General features: G+C 47.7%; 1 protein-coding gene across 4 annotated transcripts in view; it reads right to left on the bottom strand.

Moving 5' to 3' along the window:
• LOC140409641 (uncharacterized) overlaps nt 1-23763 on the bottom strand; it is a 133062-nt gene that overhangs the window by 91080 nt on the left and 18219 nt on the right. For all 4 annotated transcript variants that reach the window (XM_072497972.1, XM_072497975.1, XM_072497974.1 and 1 more), the window contains exon 5: nt 2677-2880. In XM_072497972.1, the coding sequence (XP_072354073.1) occupies nt 2677-2880 (204 nt within the window). The remainder of the gene's footprint in view (nt 1-2676; nt 2881-23763) is intronic.

The raw sequence follows: 23763 nt of genomic DNA, 5'->3' as shown, positions 1-23763 counted from the left end.
AGCTTTTCGTAATACACCCTGGGGACCAGAGTAGAGGGATAGATGGCCTGCCGCTAAGGAGAGTGGAAAGAAACTTTTGATACCTGGGGATTCAGATAGCCAGGAGCTGGGGTACCTTACATAGACTCAATCTGACTCGGCTAGTGGAGCAAATGGAAGAGGATTTCAAAAGGTGGGATATGCAGCCGCTGTCACTGGCGGGCAGAGTGCAGGCGATTAAGATGATGGTCCTCCCGAGGTTCCTATTTGTGTTTCAATATCTCCCTATATTGATCACTAAGGCCTTTTTCAAGAAAATAGATAGGAGCATCATGAGCTTCGTGTGGGCAGGGAAGGCCCCGAGGGTAAGGAGGGGGTTCCTGCAACGTAGCAGGGACAGAGGGGGACTGGCGTTGCCGAATTTGGGCGACTATTACTGGGCCGCCAATGTGGCGATGATCCATAAGTGGATGATAGAGGGAGAGGGGGCGGCGTGGAAAAGGTTGGAGATGGCGTCCTGTAAAGGAACGAGCTTAAAAGCGCTGGTGACAGCGCCACTACCGCTCTCCCCAAAAAGGTTTATCACGAACCCAGTGGTGGCGGCAACATTAAGTATCTGGGGGCAATGGAGGCGACAGAGGGGTGTGTTGGAAGCCTCGGTGTGGTCCCCGATCAGGAACAACCATAGGTTTGCCCCAGGGAGGTTGGACGGAGGGTTCCAGAGCTGGCACCGGGCAGGAATTAGGAGAGTGGGAGACTTATTTATAGATGGGACGTTTGCGAGCTTGGGAGCGCTAGAGGAAAAGTATGAGCTGCCTCCGGGAATATCTTCAGGTATATGCAGGTGAGGGCGTTCACGAGACAACAGGTGAGGGGATTTCCGTTGCTCCCGACACAAGGGATCCAGGACAGGGTGCTTTCGGGTGTGTGGGTCGGGGAGGGCAAAGTGTCCGAAATATACCGGGAGATGAGAGAAGAGGGGGAGGAGCTGGTAGAAGAACTGAAAGGAAAATGGGAAGAAGAGCTCGGGGCGGAGATTGAGGAGGGTTTGTGGGCTGATGCCCTAAGTAGGGTAAATTCCTCTTCCTCGTGTGCCAGGCTTAGCCTGATCCAATTTAAGGTGCTACATAGAGCACACATAACGGGAGCGAGGTTGAGCAGGTTCTTCGGAGTGGAGGACAGGTGCGGGAGGTGCGGGGGAAGCCCGGCGAACCACACACATATGTTTTGGTCGTGTCCGGCACTGGAGGGGTATTGGAGGGGAGTGACGGGAGTGATCTCGAAGGTGGTGAAGGTCCGGGTCAAGCCAAGCTGGGGGTTAGCTATATTTGGGGTAGCGGATGAGCCGGGAGAGCAGGAGGCGAAAGAGGCCGATATTGTGGCCTTTGCGTCCCTAGTAGCCCGGCGAAGGATTTTACTCATGTGGAAGGAAGCGAAACCGCCTGGCGTGGAGGCCTGGATAAACGATATGGCAGGGTTCATAAAACTGGAGCGGATGAAGTTTGCGCTGATCGGCTCAGGGGTTCTCCAGGCGGTGGCAACCGTTCCTCGACTATCTAGCGGAACATCAGGGGGACAATAGATAGCCAGCAGCAGCAGCCCGGGGGGAGGGGGGGGGGGGGGAAATTGTTTTTGTTCTAGATGGGGTGAAGGGGCGGGGGGAGCACTATTTTGTGTTCTTTTGTTAGTTCACTATTTAATTTAAACAATGTTATCTATCAGTTATCATGTTACCGTTTTTGTTGATTTGTCTGGGGGAAAAATTGTGTTTGAAAACTTTAATAAAATATATATTTTTTAAAAAAGCACCGTCCTAAATGGTTTAATAATAATCTCTTATTGTCACAAGCAGGCTTCAATGAAGTTACTGTGAAAAGCCCCTAGTCGCCACATTCCAGCGCCTGTTCGGGGAGTCTGGTACGGGAATTGAACCCGCGCTGCTGGCATTGTTCTGCATTACAAGCCAGCTGTTTAACCCACTGTGCTAATTACCCCGTATCCTTAGTCTGTGACTCCTGGCTCTGGATTCCCCCACCATCGGAAATATCTTTTCTGAATCTACCCTGTCTAGTCTTGTTAGAATTTTATAAATTTCTATGAGATCCCCTCTCATTCTTCGAAACACCAGTGAATATAATCCTAACTTCCAACACTCCTCCAACTTCTCTTGCGGAGAAAAGAATCCCCCAACCGGATCAATCTTTCCTGATCAGTCTACACCCTCTGGGATCATCTTTAATGAGGAGCAGGGGGAAGCCATGCAGCCCTTCGGGCCTGCTCCATCATTCAGTGAGATCATGCTTGATCTGTTTGTGGTCTCAGCTCCACGTTCCTGACCCAGCCTCCACTGATCTGTGGGGGCGAGAAATCCACCCACCAACGATGCTGTGGGAGGAACAGTTCTTATCATCCCTTCAAAGGGAGACCTCTGACTTATAAACTATGTTCACTAATTTTAGTCTCCCATCAAGAGGAAACCTCCGAACAACCACCCTGTCAAGTCCTCTCGGGATCTCATTTGTTTCAATAAGATCACGTCCCATTCTTAATTTTTTTTGGACCCTCTTTAGTTCCTCGATATCCATTGTAAAATACAGAGGGCAGAACTATTCACAGTACTCCAACTGTGGCCTAATCGATTCAACACAACCCTGAAAGCAATTTCCTCAGACAGAACATACTCTAGCCCCTTGCTACCTTGTTTGTGTCATAGGTGCAGTTAGTCTGTGGACATATCTGGTAGCCACATGGGTTGCAGCAGGAATATGTGAAGCGATCCATGCAAGCAGTGTATGGGTTCATGTGAGGTCTATTGTAGTCAATGCACGGCTTGATAGGAGGCATACATCCTCGGTAATGATCCATGTAGGTGGTTGGGATCTTCGGGTCTATATTTGGAATCTTAAGGGAAGAAACATACAGACGGTCAGAAGGGTTGGATTTCATAAGAAGCACAATTCAACATCATTGGCAAAATCCATCCTTGCATTTGAATTTATTTCTGTCTTCAAAGCTTGCCTTGTGAGTATTGTCAACATTTATTTTGTGACCATCTCTAGGTTCCCCAATGCCTTAGTGCTAACAATAGTCACAGCAAGGCCAGTCCAGGTAGAGGTCTCCTCCCCTGGAGGCATCCCTGAAGCTTGTTTTTAAAATATTTTTATTCAAACAAAGTTTTTATTATAACAAACAAACCCCTCACCAACATTACGATCTCAACCCCATCCTATCCCTAAACTACACCCAGCCCGATCCCCTCAAACGCCTTCTCCCCATAAAGAAAACAAAACCTTAGCAAACCCTTAACCCAATTAAGATGACAAACCCCCTCCCATTTCCCTAACAGCAGACATTAACTAACTCCAAAAAAGGGGGTGAAAAGCTGTGACTTCGAGAAGAACCCTTCCAACGACCCCCTCAAGGAATACTTAACCTCCTCCAGGTGTAGAAATTCCATCAAATCCCCCTAACAAACTGAGGACTTTGTTGGCACCGGGAACCTCCATCCAAGCAGAATTCGCTTCCGGGCTGTTAGCGAGGCGAAGGCTAAGACATCCGCCTTTGTCCCCGTCTGCAGCTCCGGTGAGTCTGAAACTCCAAAGTGGCCACCAACAGGCACAGTTCCAACTGAATGCCCCAAATCCCTGATAACGTATCAAACAAAGAGACCCAGTGGGGCAGCACGGTGGCACATTGCTGCCTCATGGTGCCGAGGTCCCAGGTTCGATCCCGGCTCTGGGTCACTGTCCGTGTGGAGTTTGCACATTCTCCCCGTGTTTGCGTGGGTTTCGCCCCCACAACCCAAAGCTGTGCTGGGTAGGTGGGTTGACCACGCTAAATTGCCCCTTAATTGGAACAAAAGAATTGGGTACTCTAAATTTAACAAAAAGGGGCCCAGAAGCTGAGAGGCTTGGGGCAAGACAAAAAGATGTGCATGTGATTCGCCAGTCCCCCAGAACACCGCTCACACTGACCTCCGCCCCGGAAGAACTCACTCATACACTCCCTGGTCAGGTGCACCCTGTGCACCACCTTAAACTGGATCAGACATAACCGCGCATACGAGGATGTGAAGTTCATCCTATGCAGAGCCTCGCTCCACATCCCCCCTTCCATAATAATAATAATCTTTATTAATGTCACAAGCAGGCTTATGTTAACACTGCAATGAAGTTACTGTGAAAATCCCCTAGTCGCTACATCCCGGCGCCTGTTTGGGTACACAGAGGGAGAATTCAGAATGTCCAATTCATCTAACAAGCCCGTCTTTCAGGACTTGTGGGAGGAAACCGGAGCACCCGGAGAAAACTCATGCAGACACAGGGAAAACGTACAGACTCCGCACAGACAGTGGCCCAAGCCGGGAATCGAACCTGGGGCCTTGGCGCTGTGAAGCACCAAACCCAGCTCTTTCTCCCACTTCCTCTTTACCTCTAAAGATGACTCCATTGTCATCAATCATCCATAAACTTCCAAGATCTCCCCTAGTTCACCCATGACCAGGACCCTATCCATGAGCAAGGGCGATGGCACCAGAGGAAATGAACATAGGAATTAGGAGCAGAAGTGGGCAATTCAGCCCTTCGCGCCTGCTCCGTTATTCAGTGAAATCATGGCTGATCTCTTCCTGGTCTCAAATCCACCTCCCTACTGGTTCCACATATCTCTTTAATCTGTTTTTAAAATCAGAAATATTTCTATTTCCTTCTTGGAGCCATTTAATGACTCAGACTCCACCGCACTATGGGGCAGCGAGTTCCACACATTTACCACCCTCTGCGAGAAGCAGTTTCTCCTCATCTCAGTTTTAAACCTACCACCTCTCAACCTATATCTGTGACCTCTTGTTCTAGATTGCCCTACAAGGGGGAACATTTGGTCTACATTTACTTTATCAATCCCTTTTAGTATTTTATATACTTCGATCAGATACCCTCGCATCCTTCTAAACTCCAGCGAGTATGAGCCCAAACTGTTCAATCTCTCCTCATACATCAACCCTTTCATCCCCAGTATCAATCTGGTGAATCTCCTCTGAACTGCCTCCAAAGCCACCACATCCTTCCTCAAATAAGGAGACCCAAACTGGACACAATACTCCAGATGTAGTCTCACCAACACCCTGTACAATTGCAACAACACTTTTCTACTTTTATACTCCAGTCCTTTTGCAATAAACACTAAAATTCCATTTTCCTTTTTAATTACATGCTGTACCTACATACCGACTTTCTGTGATTCATGAACAAAGCCACCCAGATCCCTCTGCCCAGACGCATTTTGAATCTGCTTCCCATTTAGATAATAATTTGCCTTTCTACTTTTTCCGCCAAATGGATAACCTCACATTTATGTACATTAAACTCCATCTGCCAAAATTTGGCCCAATCTCCGAGCCTATTTATATCCGTCTGTAAAATCTGTATCTCCTCTTCACTACCTGCTTTCGCACCTATTTTAGTATCATTCGCAAAGTTTGCTATGATCCACTCTGCCCCTGCTCGCAGATCATTTATATAGATTGTAAACAGTTGAAGTCCGAGGACTGACCTCAACACCCCGCCGCAACTAATTACAGTTCACCAGCCAGAGAAGGACCCATTCATTTATCCTGACCCTTTACTTTCTGTCATTCTGCAAATCCTCAATCCAATCTAGTACTTTACCCCAAAATCCTCTGCGATCTCACCTTCTGGATCAGTCTTTTATGCGGCACCTTGTCAAACTCCTTCTGAAAGTCTAGATATACCACATCCACAGGTTTCCCATTATCCACTTCACTGCTTTTGTCCTCAAAACATCAAGCAAGTTTGTCCAGCATGACTACCCTTCATAAAATCATGCCGACAATGGTGGATTGAGCTTTGTCTTTCCAAATGTTCAGTCATCTCCTTAATGATTGATTCCAGCACCTTCCCCATCACAGAGGTCAAGCTAACTGCTCTATAGTTCCTACTTTTTTGCCTCTCCCCATTTTTGAATAGGGGAATCACATTAGCTTGTTTCCAATCCACCGGGGCCCTTCCAGAATCCAGGGAATTCTGACATATCATTACCAATGCATCCACTATCTCTGCTGCCACCTCCCTTAATATCCTAGGGTACACGCCATCAGGTCCTGGAGACTTAGCTGCCTTTAATCCCATTAGTTTATTCAATACCGTCTCCCTAGTGATGGTTGTTGCACCAAGTTCCTCTGTAGTTTTTGGAAATTTTTTATTATCTTCTACGATGAAGACAGAGGCAAAATATTGTTTCAGTGCCTCTGCCATTTCTGTGTTCCCCATTATTACCTCACCAGTATCGTCCTCGAAAGGGCCAACATTTACTTCAGCTATTCTCTTCCTCTTTATATACTTATATGACAATAAGCGATTTTCATTTCATTTTTCATTTCATTATAATAGCTTTTGAAATCAGTGTTTATGTTTTCTGATAGTTTTCTTTTTTAGTTCATGTTAGCTCTTTTGATTTTATTTTTGGTAGCCTTTTGCTGAACCTTAAAGTTCTCCCAATCCACTAGCCTTTGCAGTATGGTATGTCCTAGTTTTTTGCCTTTATGTCTTCCTTGACGTCTTTGTTTAGCCATGGAAATTTTTTCTCCCTTTTACAATTCGTCTTCACAAATTTGCTTGAGTTCTTTGAGGACAAGAGGAATTCCTCTTTCTCTCAGGAATATACTTTAATTGAGAGGTATGTAATATCTCCCTGTACATCCGCCATTGTTCCTCAACTGTCCTACCCTCAATTATCCGTGCCCAGTCTACTTGGGCCAACTCTTTCCTCAAGCCTGTATAATTACCTCTGCCCAACTCTAAAACTCTAGTATGGCACTCTGTCTTCTCTCGCTCAATCTGAATTTGAAATTCTAGCATGCTGTGATCACTCTTTCCAAGAGGATCCTTAACCACAAAACTATTTATCAACCCTTCTGCATTACATAATACTAAATCTAAAATAGCCTGCTCCCTGGTTGGCTCCATTTAATATTGCTCTAAGAAACAATCCCTCATACACTCTATGAAATCTCCCTCGAGGAGATTTAGTAAGAAGTCTTACAACACCAGGTTAAAGTCCAACAGGTTTGTTTCAAATCACTAGTTTTCGGAGCACTGCTCCTTCCTCAGGTGAATGAAGAGGTTGGTTCCAGAAACATATATATAGACAAAGTCAAAGATGCAAGACGATACTTTGAATGCAAGCATTTGCAGGTAATTAAGTCTTTACAGATCCAGGAAGAGGGGTACTCCCATGTTAAAGAGGTGTGAATTGTCTCAAGCCAGGACAGTTGGTAGGATATTGCAAGATCAGGCCAGATGGTGGGGGGTGAATGTAATGCGACATGAATCCATGGTGCCGGTTGAGGCCGTACTCATGTGTGCGGAACTTGGCTATACGTTTCTGCTCGGCGATTCTACGTTGTCATGCGTCCTGAAGGCCACCTTGGAGAACGCTTGCCCGGAGATCAGAGGCTGAATGTCCTTGACTGCTGAAGTGTTCCCTGACTGGAAGGGAACATTCCTGCCTGGCGATTGTTGCGCGATGTCCGTTCATCCGTTGTCGCAGTGTCTGCATGGTCTCACCAATGTACCCCGCTTCGGGACATCCTTTCCTGCAGCATATGAGATAGACAACATTGGTTGAGTCGCACGAGTATGTACCGCGTACCTGGTGGATGGTGTTCTCGCGTGTAATGGTAGTACCCATGTCGATGATCTGGCACGTCTTGCAGAGATTGCCATGGCAGGGTAGTGTGGTGTCGTGGTCGCTGTTCTGAAGGCTGGGTAGTTTGCTGCAAACAATGGTTTGTTTGAGGTTGCACCGTTGTTTGAAGGCAAGTAGTGGGGGTGTGGGGATGACCTTAGCAAGATGTTCGTTTTCATCAATGACGTGTTGAAGGCTGCGAAGAAGATGTCGTAGTTTCTCCGCTCCGGGGAAGTACTGGACGACGAAGGGTACTCTGTCGGTTGTGTCCCGTGTTTGTCTTCTGAGGAGGTCGGTGTGTTTTTTTGCTGCACAGCTTCCTAAGTCAGATCGGCCTTCTTGAAAATGAACCCTCGGAAGGCGACGGGGTCCCTGGTTGTGCACTCAAATCCTGCGCGGACCAGCTGGCAGATGTGTTCACGGACACCTCCAACCCCTCCACTCCATTCCGAGGTCCCCACCACCTTCAGGAAGACCACTATACCGGTGTCAAAGAAGAATCAGGCAATGTGCCTCAATGACTACCGTCCAGTGGCCCTGACATCGATCGTAATGAAGTGCTTCGGGAGGTTGGTCATGAGACACATCAGCTCCATACCCCCAGGATGCCTAGATCCACTGCAATTCGCATACCGACACAACTGGTCCACAGCAGACGCTATCTTCCTGGCCCTACACTCATCCCAGGAACATCTTGACTACAAGGACTCCGACACCAGACTCCTATTTATTGACTACAGCTCCACCTTCAACCATAATCCCAGCCAAGCCCGTATCAAAGCTCCAAAACCTAGGACTTGGCTCCTCACTCAGCAACTGGATCCTCGACTTTCTGATCTATGGACCACAATCAGTAAGGGTAAACATCACCTCCTCCACAACTGTCCTCAATACCGGGGCCCCGTACTATACTCCTGCCCTGAATTGATCTACCAAAATGCATCATCTCACATTTATCCAAATTAAACTCCACCCGCCATTCATCAGCCCACTGGGAGTATGGAGTTGATGTGCTTCATGGCCAACATCCTGAAGTACTTAGCCCCACAATATACTCCCTATATACACACGACTATGTGGCAAAATTTGATTCAAACTCCATCTCCAAGTTTGCTGATGACATGACCGTAGTGGGTCAGGTCTCGAACAACGATGAGTCAGAATACAGGAGGGAGATAGAGAACCTAGTGGAGTGGTGTAGCGACAACAATCTCCCCCTCAATGTCAGCAAAACTAAAGAGCTGGTCATTGACTTCAGGAAGCAAAGTACTGTACACACCCCTGTCAGCATCAACGGGGCCGAGGTGGAGATGGTTGGCAGTTTCAAATTCCTCGGGGTGCACATCACCAACAATCTGTTCTGGTCCACGCACATCGACCCTACCACCAAGAAAGCACAACAGCGCCTATACTTCCTCAGGAAACTAAGGAAATTCGGCATGTCCACACTGACTCTTAGCAACTTTTACAGGTGCACCATAGAAAGCATCCTCTGACAAAGGGTCATCTGGATTCGAAACGTGAGGTCTTTTCTCTCCCTACAGATGCTGCTGACCTGCTGAGATTTTCCAGCATTTTCTCTTTGGTTATAGAAAGCATCCTATCTGGCTGCATCACAGCCTGGTATGGCAACTGCTCAGCCCAAGACCTCAAGAAGCTCGTGAATACCGCCCAGTCCATCACACAAACCTGCCTCCCATCCATTGACTCAATCTACACCTCCCGCTGCCTGGGGAAAGCAGGCAGCATAATCGAAGACCCTTCCCACCCGGCTTACTCACTCTTCCAACTTCTTCCATCGGGGAGGAGATACAGAGGTCTGAGAACACGCACGAACAGACTCAAAAACAGCTTCTTCCCCGCTGTTACCAGACTCCTAAATGACCCTCTTATGGACTGACCTCATTAACACTACACCCTGTAGGCTTCACCCGATGCCTGTGTCTCTGTATTGACATTGTGGACCTTGTGTTGCCCTATTACGTATTTCTTTTAATGTACTAAATGACCTGTTTGAGCTGCACACAGCAAAATACTTTTCACTGTACCTCGGTACACATGACAATAAACAAATCCAATCCAATCCAATGCCAGGAGCATAATAATAATCTTTATTGTCACAAATAGGCTTACATTAACACTGCAATGAAGTTACTGTGAAAAGCCCCTAGTCGCCACACCCCGGTACCTGTTCGGGTACACAGAGGGAGAATTCAGATGTCCAAATTACCTAACAGCACGTCTTTCGGGGCTTGTGGGAGGGAACCGGAGCACCCGGAGGAACCCCACGCAGACACGGGGAGAACGTGCAGACTCCGCACAGACAGTGACCCAAGTCGGGAATCGAACCCGGGTCCCTGGCGCTGTGAAGCAACAGTGCTAACCACTGTGCTACCTTGCCGCCCGTATGTGGGACTAAGCCCAAATAAACTTCATCCACTGGCTCCCCCCGCATCAAGAATTTCCGCTGATTTCCCAAGCATGATTTCCCTTTCGTAAATACATGCTGACTCTGTCTGATCCTGCCAATGTTTTCCAAGTGCTCTATTAAATCTTTTGTAATGGACTTGAATATTTTCCCCACTACCAACGTCGGGCTGATTGGTCTATAATTCCCTGTTTTCTCTCTCCCTCCCCTTTTAAATAGTGGGCTTACATGAGCTACCCTCCAATCTGTAGGAACTGTTCCAATCTGTAGAATCTTGGAAGGGGACCTGGAGGAAACCCACGCAGACACGGGGAGAACGTGCAGACTCCACACAGACAGTGACCTAAGCCAGCAATCGAACCTGGGACCCTGGCGCTGTGAAGCAACAGTGCTAACCACTGTGCTACCACGGAGCAACATCAGGCATACTGAAAAATGAGGTGTCAACCTGGTGCAACTACAACACAGGACTACTTGTGTGCCAAACAGCATAAACAACAAGTAATAGAGCTAAGCGATTCCACAACAAATGTACCAGATCTAAGCTCTGCAGTCCTGCCACATCCAGCCGGGAATGGTGGTGGACAATTAAACTCACTGGAGGAGGAAGCTCAGGGATCGGTGCTGGGTCCACTGTAATTTGTTATAAATATTAATGATTTGGATGAGAATGTAGGAGGCATAGTTAGTAAGTTTGCAGGTGGCACCAAGATTGGTGGCATTGTGGATAGTAAAAAAGGTTATATAAGATTGCAACAGGATCTTGACCCATTAGACCAGTGGGCCGATGAATGGCAGATGGAGTTTAATTTGGATAAATGGGAGGTGATGCATTTTGTTAGATCAAATCAGGGCAGGACCGACTCAGTTAATGGCAGGGAGTTGGGGAGAGTTACAGAACAAAGCGATCTAGGAATACAGGTTCATAGCTCCTTGAAGGTGGAGTCGCAGGTGGACAGCGTGGTGAAGAAGGCATTCTAGGTTTTATTGGTCAGAATATTGAAGACAGGAGTTGGGACGGCTTGTTGAAGTTGTACAAGACATTAGTCAGACCACACATGGAATACTGTGTTCAGTTCTGGTCACCCTATTGTAGGAAGGATATTGTTAAACTAGAAAGAGTGCAGAAGAGATTTACGAGGATGCTACCAGGACTTAATGGTCTGAGTTATAAGGAGAGGCTGGATAGGCTGGGACTATAAAGTAATGAGGGACATTGATAAGGTAGATAGTCAACATCTTTTCCCAAAGGTAGAAGAGTCTAGAACTAGAGGGCATAGGTTTAAGGTGAGAGGGGAGAGATACAAAAGAGACCAGAGGGGAAATCTTTCGCACAAAGGGTGGTGAGCATCTGGAACGAGCTGCCAGAGGCAGTGGTAGAGGCGGGTACAATATTTTCCTTTAAAAAAAGTTAGACAGTTACATGGGCAGGGTGGGTATAGAGGGATATGGGCCACATGCAGGCAAGTGGGACTAGTTTAGTGGGACTAGCGGGCGGCATGGACAAGCTGGGCCGAAGGGCCTGTTTCCATGCTGTAAATATCTATGACTCTGTGGCTCCACAAATATTCTCATCCTCAATGATGGAGGAGCCCGTCTCTGCAAAAGACGAGGCTGAGGCAATCGCAACAATCTTCAGCCAGAAGTGCCGAGTGGATGATCCATCTCGGTCTCCTGCGGAGGTCCCCAGCATCACAGATGTCAGTCTTCAGTCAATACGATTCACTCCACATGATATCGAGAAACAACTGAAGGCACTGGACACTGCAAAGGCTATGGGCCTTGACAATATTCCAGAAATAACTTGGAGACGTGTGCTCCAGAAGTTGCTGCACCCCTAGCCAAGCTGTCCCAGTACAGCTACAACACTGGCATCTACCTGGCAATGTGGAAAAATCTTGTGCACAAATCCAACACAGCCAATTACCGCCCTATCAGTCTATTCTCCATCATCAGCAAAGTGATGGAAGGAATCATCAACAGTGCTATCAAGCAGCACCTACTCAGCAATAACCTGCTCACGGACGCTCAGTTTGGGTTCCGCCAATGTCACTCAGCTCCTGATGTCATTACAGCCTTGATTCAAACAAGTATTATGGGCCAGGGTTTAGAGAACACTAAAGTACACCCTGGAGTTCACCTGACCCACAACTTTTAATAGATTTTGGTTATGAGGAGCACAAGGGCTCACTTTACAGGTGTGATGCAACAGAGATCTGAAAATGAATGAAATGAAATGAAAATCGCTTATTGTCACAAGTAGGCTTCAAATGAAGTTACTGTGAAAAACTCCTAGTCGCCACATTCCGGCGCCTGTTCGGGGAGGCTGTTACGGGAATTGAACCGTGCTGCTGGCCTGCCTTGGTCTGCTTTCAAAGCCAGCGATTTAGCCCTGTGCTAAACAGCCCCTGATCTAATGTATTTTTAAACAAAAACAATGTTTATTCTATGAATCCAGTTAACATTTTACAAACACACAGTAAAAATCTTATCAACTACCAACACTGATCCCCCCCCCCCCCCCCAAAGATACATTACTCTATCGGTAACCCTTAGTAACTTTCCTAACAACATCCATAAGTCAACAACCCTTTTTAACAAAGCCAGTAGGTTTGCATTTCTTACAGAAACAGGTATTACTTTGAGATCATCAAGTGATCTGGAGACATTCTTTAGCATGCAGAGAGAGAGAGAGACCAAACTACACCTCCTTGGTTTGAATGCAGCTCTCCAACTGAAAACTAAACCTCAAAGCCAAAAACAGCTTCCAGCTCAAAACGAAAGTAAACAGCAGAGCCAGAGCCCAGCTCCACCCACACACTGACATCACTGCAGCCACTTGAGAAGACAAACATCTCTTAAAGTGGCATTCCCTTGACACAAGGACAAAAGAACTGAATGCCAGAGGTGAAGTGAGAGTGACTGCCCTTGACATCAAGGCAGTACTTGACTGAGTATGGCATCAAGGAGCCCTCGGGAGTCAATGGGAATCTCGTCAAAAATCTCCGCTGGTTGGAGTCATACCTGGCACAAAGGAAGATGGTTGTAGTGGTTGGTGGTCAATCATTTCAGCTCCAGGACATCACTGCAGGAGGTCCTCATGATAGTGTCCTAGGCCCAACCATCTTCAGCTGCTTTATCAATGATCTTCCTTCCATCATAAGGTCAGAAGTGGGGATGTTTGTAGATGACTTCACAATGTTCAGCACCATTCACTGAGATTATGAAGCAGTCCATGTCCAAATGCAGCAAGACCTGAACAATATCTAGGCTTGGACCGACAAGTGGCAAGTTATATTTGTGCCACACAAGTGCCAGGCAATGACCATCTCCTACAAGAGAGAACCTAACCATCACACTTGACATTCAATGGCATTATCATCACTGAATCCCCCAGAATCAACATCCTGGGGGTTACCATTGATCAGAAACTGAATTGGACTAGGTATACTAATACTGTGGCTACTAGAGTAGGTCAGAGGCTAGGAATCCTACAGTGAGTAACTCACCTCCTGACCCTCCTGCCCCCCCCCTCCCCAAAGCCTGTCCACCATCTACAAGGCACAAGTCAGGAGTGTAATGGAATATGGAATACTCTCTACTTGCCTGGATGAGTGCAGCTCCAACAACACTCAAGAAGCTCGACACCATCCAGGACAAAGCAGCCCGCTTGGTTCCTACCCCTTTGATAAACATTCAATCCCTCCAGCACCGGCGAACAGTGGCAGCCGTGTGTACCATCTACAAGGTGCACTGCAGTAACTCACCAAGGCTCCTTAGACAGCACCTTCCAATGCACGACCACTACCATCTAGAAGGACAAGAGCAGCAGATACCTGGGAACCCCACCACCTGGAGGTTCCCCTCCAAGTCACTCACCACCCTGACTTGGAAATATATCGCCGTTCCTTCACTGTCGCTGGGGCAACATCCCGGAACTCACTCCCTCACAACACTGTGGGTGTACCTCTATCTCAAGGACTGCAGTGATGCAAGGCAACTCACCACCACCTTCTGAAGGGCAACTACGGATGGGCAATAAATGCTGGGCCTAACCAGCGACGCCCACATCCCGTAAATTAATTTGTTTAAAAAATCTGCTGCCTCGTACTTCCTGAATTAAAACCACAAACAGCAGCAGACCCTGGAATTAATGAACCAGTTGAATTTTGGGGAATAGGAAGAGGTCTATTCTGCCATTAAATTATACCATAGATCAGCTATATCTGCAGCGAGTAACTCACCTCCTGAGTCCCCAAAGCCTGCCCACCATCTCCAAGGCAGAAGTCAGGAGTTGATGGAATGCTTTACACTTGCCTGGGTGAGTACAGTGCCAATAACGTTCAAGGACCATCAGGGCAAAGCAGCCCTGTCCACCACCTTAACATTCCTTCCCTCCACCACCGATGGACTGTGGCATTCATATGCACCATCTATAAAATGCAGTACAACAACCCACCAAGGCTCTTTCAACAGCACCTTCCAAACCCGCGACCTCCACCACCTAGAACAAGGGCAGCAGTTACATTGGGAACACCACCAAGTCAGTGACCATCCTGACTTGGAAATGTATCATTGTTCCTTCACTGTCGCTGGGCCAAAGACCTGGAACTCCCTCCATAACAACAACAACTGAAGGGCTGCACCAGTTCAAGAAGGCAGTTCAACACCAATTCTCACAGGTAATTAAGGATGGGCAATAAATGCTGGCCTAACCAGCGACGTTCACATGCCATGAACAAATATAAAAAACTCTACCTATCTGCCTTGGTCCTGTTAGTGAGAAAGAATATTGGAAGAATCACTCCACACTCGGCTTCAAAAGTTAAAAGATTTATTGATTATGCCAGTCGGGAGTAATCCTTCGGTCAAAGCCAAGCATCTCTCCGTAGAACAAAAATAAATAAATCATCCTTTATACATTTTTAAAATATGATGTGGAGATGCCGGCGTTGGATGCTGGCCTGCGAAATCCTACCAACTGTCCTGGCTTGATACAATTCACACCTCTTTAACCTGGGGTTACCCCATCTCTGGATCTGTAAAGATTTAATCACCTGCTAATGCTCGCATTCCAAGCATTGTTTGGCATCTTTGAATTTGTCTATATATGTGTTTCTGGAACATACCTCTTCATTCACCTGAGGAAGGAGCAGCGCTCCGAAAGCTAGTGACATCGAAACAAACCTGTTGGACTTTAACCTGGTGTTGTAAGACTTCGTACTGATTTTTAAAATAGTTCACAGTGTACCTTGGCTGCACGTGATCCAATTATTATGATTATAGATTACATACATTGACTATTATTATTATTAGATCCAATGGAATTTGCTATTAGGCAACATGGGACTGCATGATCAGCTCATGGACAGTAAGGGGCTTACGCATGTTCTCCTGATGTCGTCCAGACCCCCTTATCTACTGCCCTTGGTTCATTGTATATATAATTCCCCCCTATCTTAAACTTGTTCCTGACTGAAACCATTGTCCATATTTATAAATGATGTGGAGATGCCGGCGTTGGACTGGGGTGAGCACAGTACAAAGTCTTACAATACCAGGTTAAAGTCCAACAGGTTTGTTTCGATGTCACTAGCTTTCGGAGCGCTGCTCCTTCCTCAGGTGAATGAAGAGGTCTCCTCTTGGGAGATCACTTGGGAGATCATTCACCTCTTCATTCACCTGAGGAAGGCGCAGCGCTCCGAAAGCTAGTGACATCGAAACAAACCTGTTGGACTTTAACCTGGTGTTGTAAGACTTCGTACCATATTTATAAAGGCTGCCTGGGGGCTGCTAATATGAAACATTTCTGCTGAACAGGCTGTTTCTGTGTGAATCTGCCTTTCTAAAGAATGTGGCCAAGTTAGTTGGCTAAGTCCCTGTATGCCTTGCAAACATTTCACTGTCAACAAGGATTTATATGCTTTATTATGCTTTAAGAATACATGTTTAATCATTATTAATTGCTGCAGGTGCCTCTGCCAGGAAATACACTTTAACAGTTCCATAGACCTTAATATCTTTACCAAATAAAATACAATTGATCTAGTTTTGATATTTTTAATTGCCCCCCCCCCTACCAGCCCCACCAGCCCCAGCCTCAACACTTTTTTGGGGGAGAGCGAATTCCAGATTTCAACTACCCTTTATCTGAAGAAATGCTTCCTGACATCACCTCTGAATTTCCCATTCCTGATAAAATGCAAGGTGATAACAAAATAGATTTCATTTGTATCTCTTATTATCAACCAGGCAGTTTTATCACATGGCATAATGACCAGCACGAGACCTAAGGGGTGAGAACAATTACTATCCCCCACATACGAGCTCCCCTGCTAAGGGAGCAGGGAGCAGAGATTATAATATAATAATAATCTTTATTGTCACACGTAGGCTTACATTAACACTGCAATGAGGTTACTGTGAAAAGCCCCAAGTCGCCACATTCCGGCGCCTGTTCGGGTACACAGAGGGAGAATTCAGAATGCCCAATTCATCTGACAGCACGTCTTTCTGGACTTGTGGGAGGAAACCGGAGCATACAACATAGAACATAGAACATACAGTTCTATGGGTAGCACGGTAGCATTGCCTACATGTGGGCAGCACAGTAGCATTGTGGATAGCACAATTGCTTCACAGCACCAGGGTCCCAGGTTCGATTCCCGGCTTGGGTCACTGTCTGTGCAGAGTCTGCACATTCTCCCCGTGTGTGCGTGGGTTTCCTCCGGGTGCTCCGGTTTCCTCCCACAGTCCAAAGATGTGCGGGTTAGGTGGATTGGCCATACTAAATTGCCTATAGTGTCCAAAATTGCCCTTAGTGTTGGGTGGGGTTACTGGGTTATGGGGATAGGGTGGAGGTGTGGACCTTGGGTGGGGTGCTCTTTCTAAGAGCCGGTGCAGACTCGATGGGCCGAATGGCCTCCTTCTGCACTGTAAATTCTATGATTCTATGTTACAGTGCAGAAGGAGGCCATTCAGCCCATCGAGTCTGCATCGACCCATTTAAGCCCTCACTTCCACCATATCCCCGTAACCCAATAACCCCTCTGTCATGATATGCAAACAATGAACACTCAGAATAGGACACAACGAATGGCCAGTCAGGACACTCAGAGGTGGCATCACCACAAGGGGGCATGGCATAAACACTATAAAAGGGATGAGGCACTCACACCCTGCCTCTTTCCACAGACAGACATCTAGAGAGTTAGACAGGGTTGATCAGCAGCATCACACCCCCGCACGTGGCTTAGAGCAAGCTGGTACAGTTAGACTGAGTTACTACAGTTAGATTAGCAGAGAGTCGAACTCATTTGAGAACTGTTAATAGTTCAATAAACACGTTGAACTCATTTCAGAGTCTGGAGCAGCCTTTAGTTAAGACTGCATCAAGTAGCAACCTGTGTTATCCGAAGCAGCATAACACTTCATGGTACCAGGAGTGACTGTTCAATCTATTTAGTTCAACTCAGCAAGATCCATGACCAGCTACTGAATACAGGCACAATGGACAAGATTCAGGCTCCTCATCATCTCAGGACCACCGGCAATCTTAGAGCAAACTGGCGATCATTCAAGCAGAAATTGCAATTATACATGGAAGCATCCGACCTCAATGGCGCGACCGATGCTCGGAAGATAGCTCTTCTACTCACCACTGCGGGTGACCATGCAATAGGGTTCCTGAAGGGCAGGACAAAACGAAGTACCAAACCATCCTGGACAAATTCAACAAGTCTCCCATGAGGTGGAGAGTGTTCACGCCATCTCCCGGATGCAGCGCCTCCACATTGACGAAAGCGGCCATTTTGTGTGCTCTTCCCGGGGCGCGACGCAGGCGCAATGCGATCGGGAACACGAAGCGGCCGAAAACTGCACTGCGCAGGTGCAGATGTCCGAGAACCGCACCCGCGCATACGCAACGACGCACTGAGCGTCATGACGCCGACGACATGACTTGTGCGAACTGCGGCAACGCCCATTTTAAAGAAAACTGCCCTGCAAGAGGCAGACACTGTTTAAACTGTGGGAAACCAAACCACTATGCAGCCCTGTGCAGATCCGCACCAGTCAGGAGCCAGCGCTCCCAATTCCGACAGCGACGCATCAGAAGTGTGCAACACCGAATGCACGACTCTGATCCAGGCAGTGCGACGGATCCAGATGATGAATACCTGGACAACAATTACCGAGTGGGCATTATTACGAAGAGTAAATACACCACACTGGACACATCGCGAGTCCAGTCAATCCTGGCCGTGGATTCCGAGGACGAATGGCAGGCAGTGATGAAGGTCAACCACTGCCCCATCCAGTTCAAACTGGACACAGGTGCCTCCGCCAGCCTGATTTCGCAGGTGGACTTCAAGAGAATCAAGAGGCCCCCCACAATCCTTCCAGCTGCCTGTAAACTCCTGGACTACAATGGAAACGCAATCTAGGCACTGGGGTCCTGCCATATGCAGGTGTCCAGCCGACACACACAAGCAAGCTTACGCTTCGAGATTGTTAAACCAGACAGGGCGTCCCTGCTAGGTGCGGACGCCTGCAAGCAACTGAACCTCATTCAAAGGGTTTACACCACAACGCCGTCCCATTCGGATCTTCAGGCCAGCATCGATGACACCCTAACCCAGTACTCAGATGTATTTAGCAGGATGGACACGCTGCCGTACGAGTACAAGATTCTACTGCGGCCTGATGCCAAGCCAGTGGTCCACGCACCACGACGAGTCCCTGCTCCACTGACAGAGCGCCTGAAGGCAGAGCTCACGGGTCTACAACAAAAAGGCATCATCTCCAAGGTCACTGAACCAACCAACTGGGTCAGCTCGATGGTGTGCGTAAAGAAGCCTTCGGGGGATCTACGCATCTCATTTACCCCAAGGATCTAAACAAAAACATTATGCGGGAACATTACCCCATCCCGAAGAGGGAAGAAATCACGAGTGAGTTCGCACACATGCGATTCTTCACAAAGTTGGACGCATCCCAAGGATTTTGGCAAATCCAACTTGAAGAATCCAGCAGAAGGCTCTGCACCTTCAACACGCCTTTTGGCAGATTCTGCTACAACCGAATGCCATTTGGCACCATCTCGGCATCAGAGATTTTCCATCGCATCATGGAACAGATGATGGAGGGAATAGAAGGGGTTCGTGTCTACGTTGACGATATCATAATCTGGTCCACAACCCCAGAGGAACATGTGTCGCGACTCAAGAAAGTATTCCGATGCATACATGAACATGGCCTCAAGCTAAACAGGTCCAAGTGCTGTTTTGGGATATCCACGCTGAAGTTCCTGGGCGATCAGATTTCACAACACGGTCTGCGCCCGGACACAGACAAAATTAAAGCCATCGAGGCAATGAATGTCCCCGAGGACAAGAAGGCAGTACTGCGCTTCCTGGGAATGGTCAATTTCCTTGGCAAGTTCATCCCAAATTTGGCCACACACACCACGGCCCTACGCAACCTGTCGAAAAAATCAACCGCCTTTGAGTGGAAGGCGGAGCACCGAACAGAGTGGCTGGAGCTGAAACCCAAGCTCATCACTGCACCCTTGCTTTCTTTGACCCAGACCGAGAGACCAAGATATCCACAGATGTCAGGATGGCATTGGGGCGGTGTTGCTTCAAAGAGACAACACGTCATCCTGGGTACCAGTGGCACACGCGTCACGGGCAATGACACCCACTGAGACCAGATATGCGCAGATTGAGAAGGAGTGTTTAGGTCTTCTCACCGGCATCCTCAAATTTCATGATTATGTCTACGGCTTGCCAACATTTCCTGTTGAGATGGATCATAGGCCACCTGTCCACATCATCCAAAAGGACCTGAACGACATGACGCCTCATTTGCAGAGAATTCTGCTCAAACTCCGGAGGCATGATTTCAATTTGGTGTACACACTGGCAAGGAACTTATCGTCGCCGATGCATTGTCCCGCTCCGTCAACTCACCCAGTGAATCACTGGAGATCATCCAGCTCATTGAATTGCAGGTACAACTGTGTGCAAACACCCTCCCGGTAACAGATGAGAAGATCGTTCTCATCCAAGAAGAGTCGGCCAAAGACCCCCTGTTGCAGCGAGTCATCCACAACCTCAGCAATGGCTGGCAGAAAGGGCAATGCCCTCAATTCTACAACGTCAAGGACGACCTAACGCTGATCAACGGCATCCTGCTGCAGATGGACAGAATAGTGATCCTGCTGCGTCTCCAGCGCATGGTGCTGTGGCAGATGCATAAGGGACACCTGGGCGTAGAAAAGTGCAGACGCAGGGCCCGGCAAGTTGTCTACTGGCCCGGCATCAACCAGGACATCACGGACATGGTCCTGAACTGCGAAACCTGTCAGAGGTTCCAACCAGCGCAGAGCAAGGAGACGCTCCAACAACACGACCTGGAAACCTCTCCGTGGTCCAAGGTTGGATTGACCTGTTCCACGCGAATGGTCGCGACTATATCTTAATCATCGATTACTTTTCGAACTATCCTGAAGTGCTGAAGCTGCCAGACCTCACCTCACGGACCGGCATCAAAGCATGTAGAGAGACATTCTCACGGCATGGCATCCCGAACACCGTCACGAGCGACAATGGCCCGGGCTTCCACAGTCGAGAATGGTCCACGTTTGCCAAGGGCTACAATTTCAGGCTTGTCACCTCCAGTCCGCAGTCCAATGGCAAAGTCGAAAAAGGGGTGCACATCGTTAAGCAGCTCATCTGCAAGGCCTCTGGCTCCGCTTCTGACATACACCTTGCACTACTTGCGTACCGGGCGACTCCCTTGTCCACTGGCATGTCGCCAGCTCAACTGCTGATGAACAGGGTCCTGTGGACGATGCTTCCAGCCCTACACCTGCCCAACCTTGATCACCTCCCGGTGCTGCAGAAGATGCAGCAGCTTCGCGACAGCCAAAAGCAGGGCTATGACTCACATGCCACCGATTGGCTGTCAGGCAGAAGGCAGAGAGTTGGGATAAAAGGTTCTTTTTCGGAATGGCAACCGGTGACGAGTGGTGTCCCGCAGGGTTCAGTGTGGGGCCACAGCTGTTTTCTTTATATATTAACGATCTAGATGATGGGACTGGGGGCATTCTGGCTAAGTTTGCCGATGATACAAAGATAGGTGGAGGGGCAGGTAGTATGGAGGAGGTGGGGAGGCTGCAGAAAGATTTAGACAGTTTAGCAGAGTGGTCCAAAAAATGGCTGATGAAATTCATCGTGGGCAAGTGCGAGGTCTTGCACTTTGGAAAAAAGAATAGAGGCATGGACTATTTTCTAAACGGTGACAAAATTCATAATGCTGAAGTGCAAAGGGACTTGGGAGTCTTAGTCCAGGATTCTCTAAAGGTAAACTTGCAGGTTGAGTCCGTAATGAAGAAAGCAAATGCAATGTTGTCATTCATCTCAAGAGGCTTGGAATATAAAAGCAGGGATGTACTTCTGAAGCTTTATAAAGCATTAGTTAGGCCCCATTTAGAATACTGTGAGCAATTTTGGGCCCCACACCTCAGGAAGGACATACTGGCACTGAAGCGGGTCCAGCGGAGATTCACACGGATGATCCCAGGAATGGTAGGCCTAACATACGATGAACGTCTGCGGATCCTGGGATTATATTCACTGGAGTTTAGGAGGTTGAGGGGAGATCTAATAGAAACTTACAAGATAATGAATGGCTTAGATAGGTTGGACGTAGGGAAGTTGTTTCCATTAGCAGGGGAGACTAGGACCCGGGGGTACAGCCTTAGAATAAAAGGGAGTCACTTTAGAACAGAGATGAGGAGAAATTTCTTCAGCCAGAGAGTGGTGGGTCTGTGGAATTCATTGCCACAGAGGGCGGTGGAGGCCGGGACGTTGAGTGTCTTTAAGACAGAAGTTGATAAATTCTTGATTTCTCGAGGAATTAAGGGCTATGGAGAGCGGGTAAATGGAGTTGAAATCAGCCATGATTGAATGGTGGAGTGGACTCGATGGGCCGAATGGCCTTACTTCCGCTCCTATGTCTTATGGTCTTATGATCTGGATGTGCTATCCCCGGCAGACACGGTCAGGATCAAGATACCGGATGGTGGGTGGTCTGCTCCGGCTGTCGTTGTTCGACAGACCGCACCCAGATCCTATGTCATATGTATGTGGAGGAAGAAATTGCAAAACAGATTATGGATAGGTGTGGAGGTCTCGGTAGTTGTCATGGGTGATTTTAACTTCCAAATATTGATTGGAACCTCTATAAGTCGAACAGTTCGGATGGGGCAGTTTTTCTACTGTGTGCGCAGGAGGGTTTCCTGACACAATATGTGGATAAGCCGACAAGAGGGGAGGGGGGGCCACATTGGATTTGGTACTGGGTAATGAACCGGGCCAAGTGTTAGATTTGTTTGTGGGAGAGCATTTTGGAGATAGTGACCACAATTCGGTGTCTTTCACTATTGCAATGGAGAGGGTTTGGTCCATACGGCAGGGCAAGGTTTATAATTGGGGGAGGGGTAATTATGATGTGATTAGGCAAGAATTAGGGAGCATAAGATGGGAACAGAAACTGTCAGGGAAAGGCACAAATGAAAAGTGGAGCTTGTTCAAGGAACAAATACTGCGTGTCCTTGATAGGCACGTCCCTGTCAGGCAGGGAGGAAATGGCCATGTGAGGGAACCATGGTTCACAAAAGAGGTTGAGTGTCTTGTCAAGAGGAAAATGAAGAGTATGTAAGGATGAGAAAACAAGGTTCAGGAGGGTCGCTTGAAGGTTACAAGGTAGTAAGGAATGAGCTCAAAAAAGGGCTTAGGAGAGCTAGGAGGGGGCTTGAGAAGTCCTTGGCGGGTCGGATCAAGGAAAACCCCAAGGCTTTTTGCTCTTCTGTGAGAAATAAAAGAATGACCAGGGTGAGGCTAGGGCCGGTCAAGGACAGTAGTGGGAACTTGTGCATGGAGTCAGAAGAACTAGGAGAGGCGTTGAATGAATACTTTTCTTCAGTGTTCACAAAGGAGAGGGGCCATGTTTTTGAGGATGAGAGTGTGATTCAGGCGGGTAGGCTGGAGGAAGTAGATGTTCTGAGGAAGGCTGTATTAGCAATTTTGATAAACCTGAGGGTCGACAAGTCCCCTGGGCCAGATGTACCCAAGGATATATCCTTGGATATACCCAAGGATTCTTTGGGAGGCAAGGGATGAGATTGCAGAGCCTTTAGCTTTGATCGTTGGGTTCTCGCTGTCCACGGGGATAGTGCCAGAGGACTGGAGAGTGGCAAATGTTGTTCCTCTGTTCAAGAAAGGGAATAGGAATGACTCTGGTAATTATAGGCCAGTTAGTCTTACTTTGGTGGTCGGGAAGATAATGGAAAAGGTCCTGAAGGATAGAATTTATGACAATTTGGAAAGATGTAGCTTAATCCGGGATAGGCAACACGGATTTGTGAAGAGTACGTCTTGCCTCACATATTTGATTGAATTCTTTGAGGAGATAACTAAGTATGTAGATGAAGGTAGAGCAGTTGATGTCGTATACATGGATTTTAGTAAGGCGTTTGATAAGGTTCCCCATGGTCGGCTCATGATGAAAGTAAGGAGGTGTGGGATAGGGGGAGATTTGGCCAATTGGATAAGTAACTGGCTATCACATAGAAGACCGAGGGTGGT

The sequence above is a fragment of the Scyliorhinus torazame genome, chromosome 3 (assembly GCF_047496885.1).
Source record: "Scyliorhinus torazame isolate Kashiwa2021f chromosome 3, sScyTor2.1, whole genome shotgun sequence".
In the NCBI taxonomy this organism is placed as follows: Eukaryota; Metazoa; Chordata; class Chondrichthyes; order Carcharhiniformes; family Scyliorhinidae; genus Scyliorhinus; species Scyliorhinus torazame.
The sequence above is the reverse complement of the archived record's forward strand: the minus strand, read 5'-3'. Positions and strand labels throughout refer to the sequence as shown.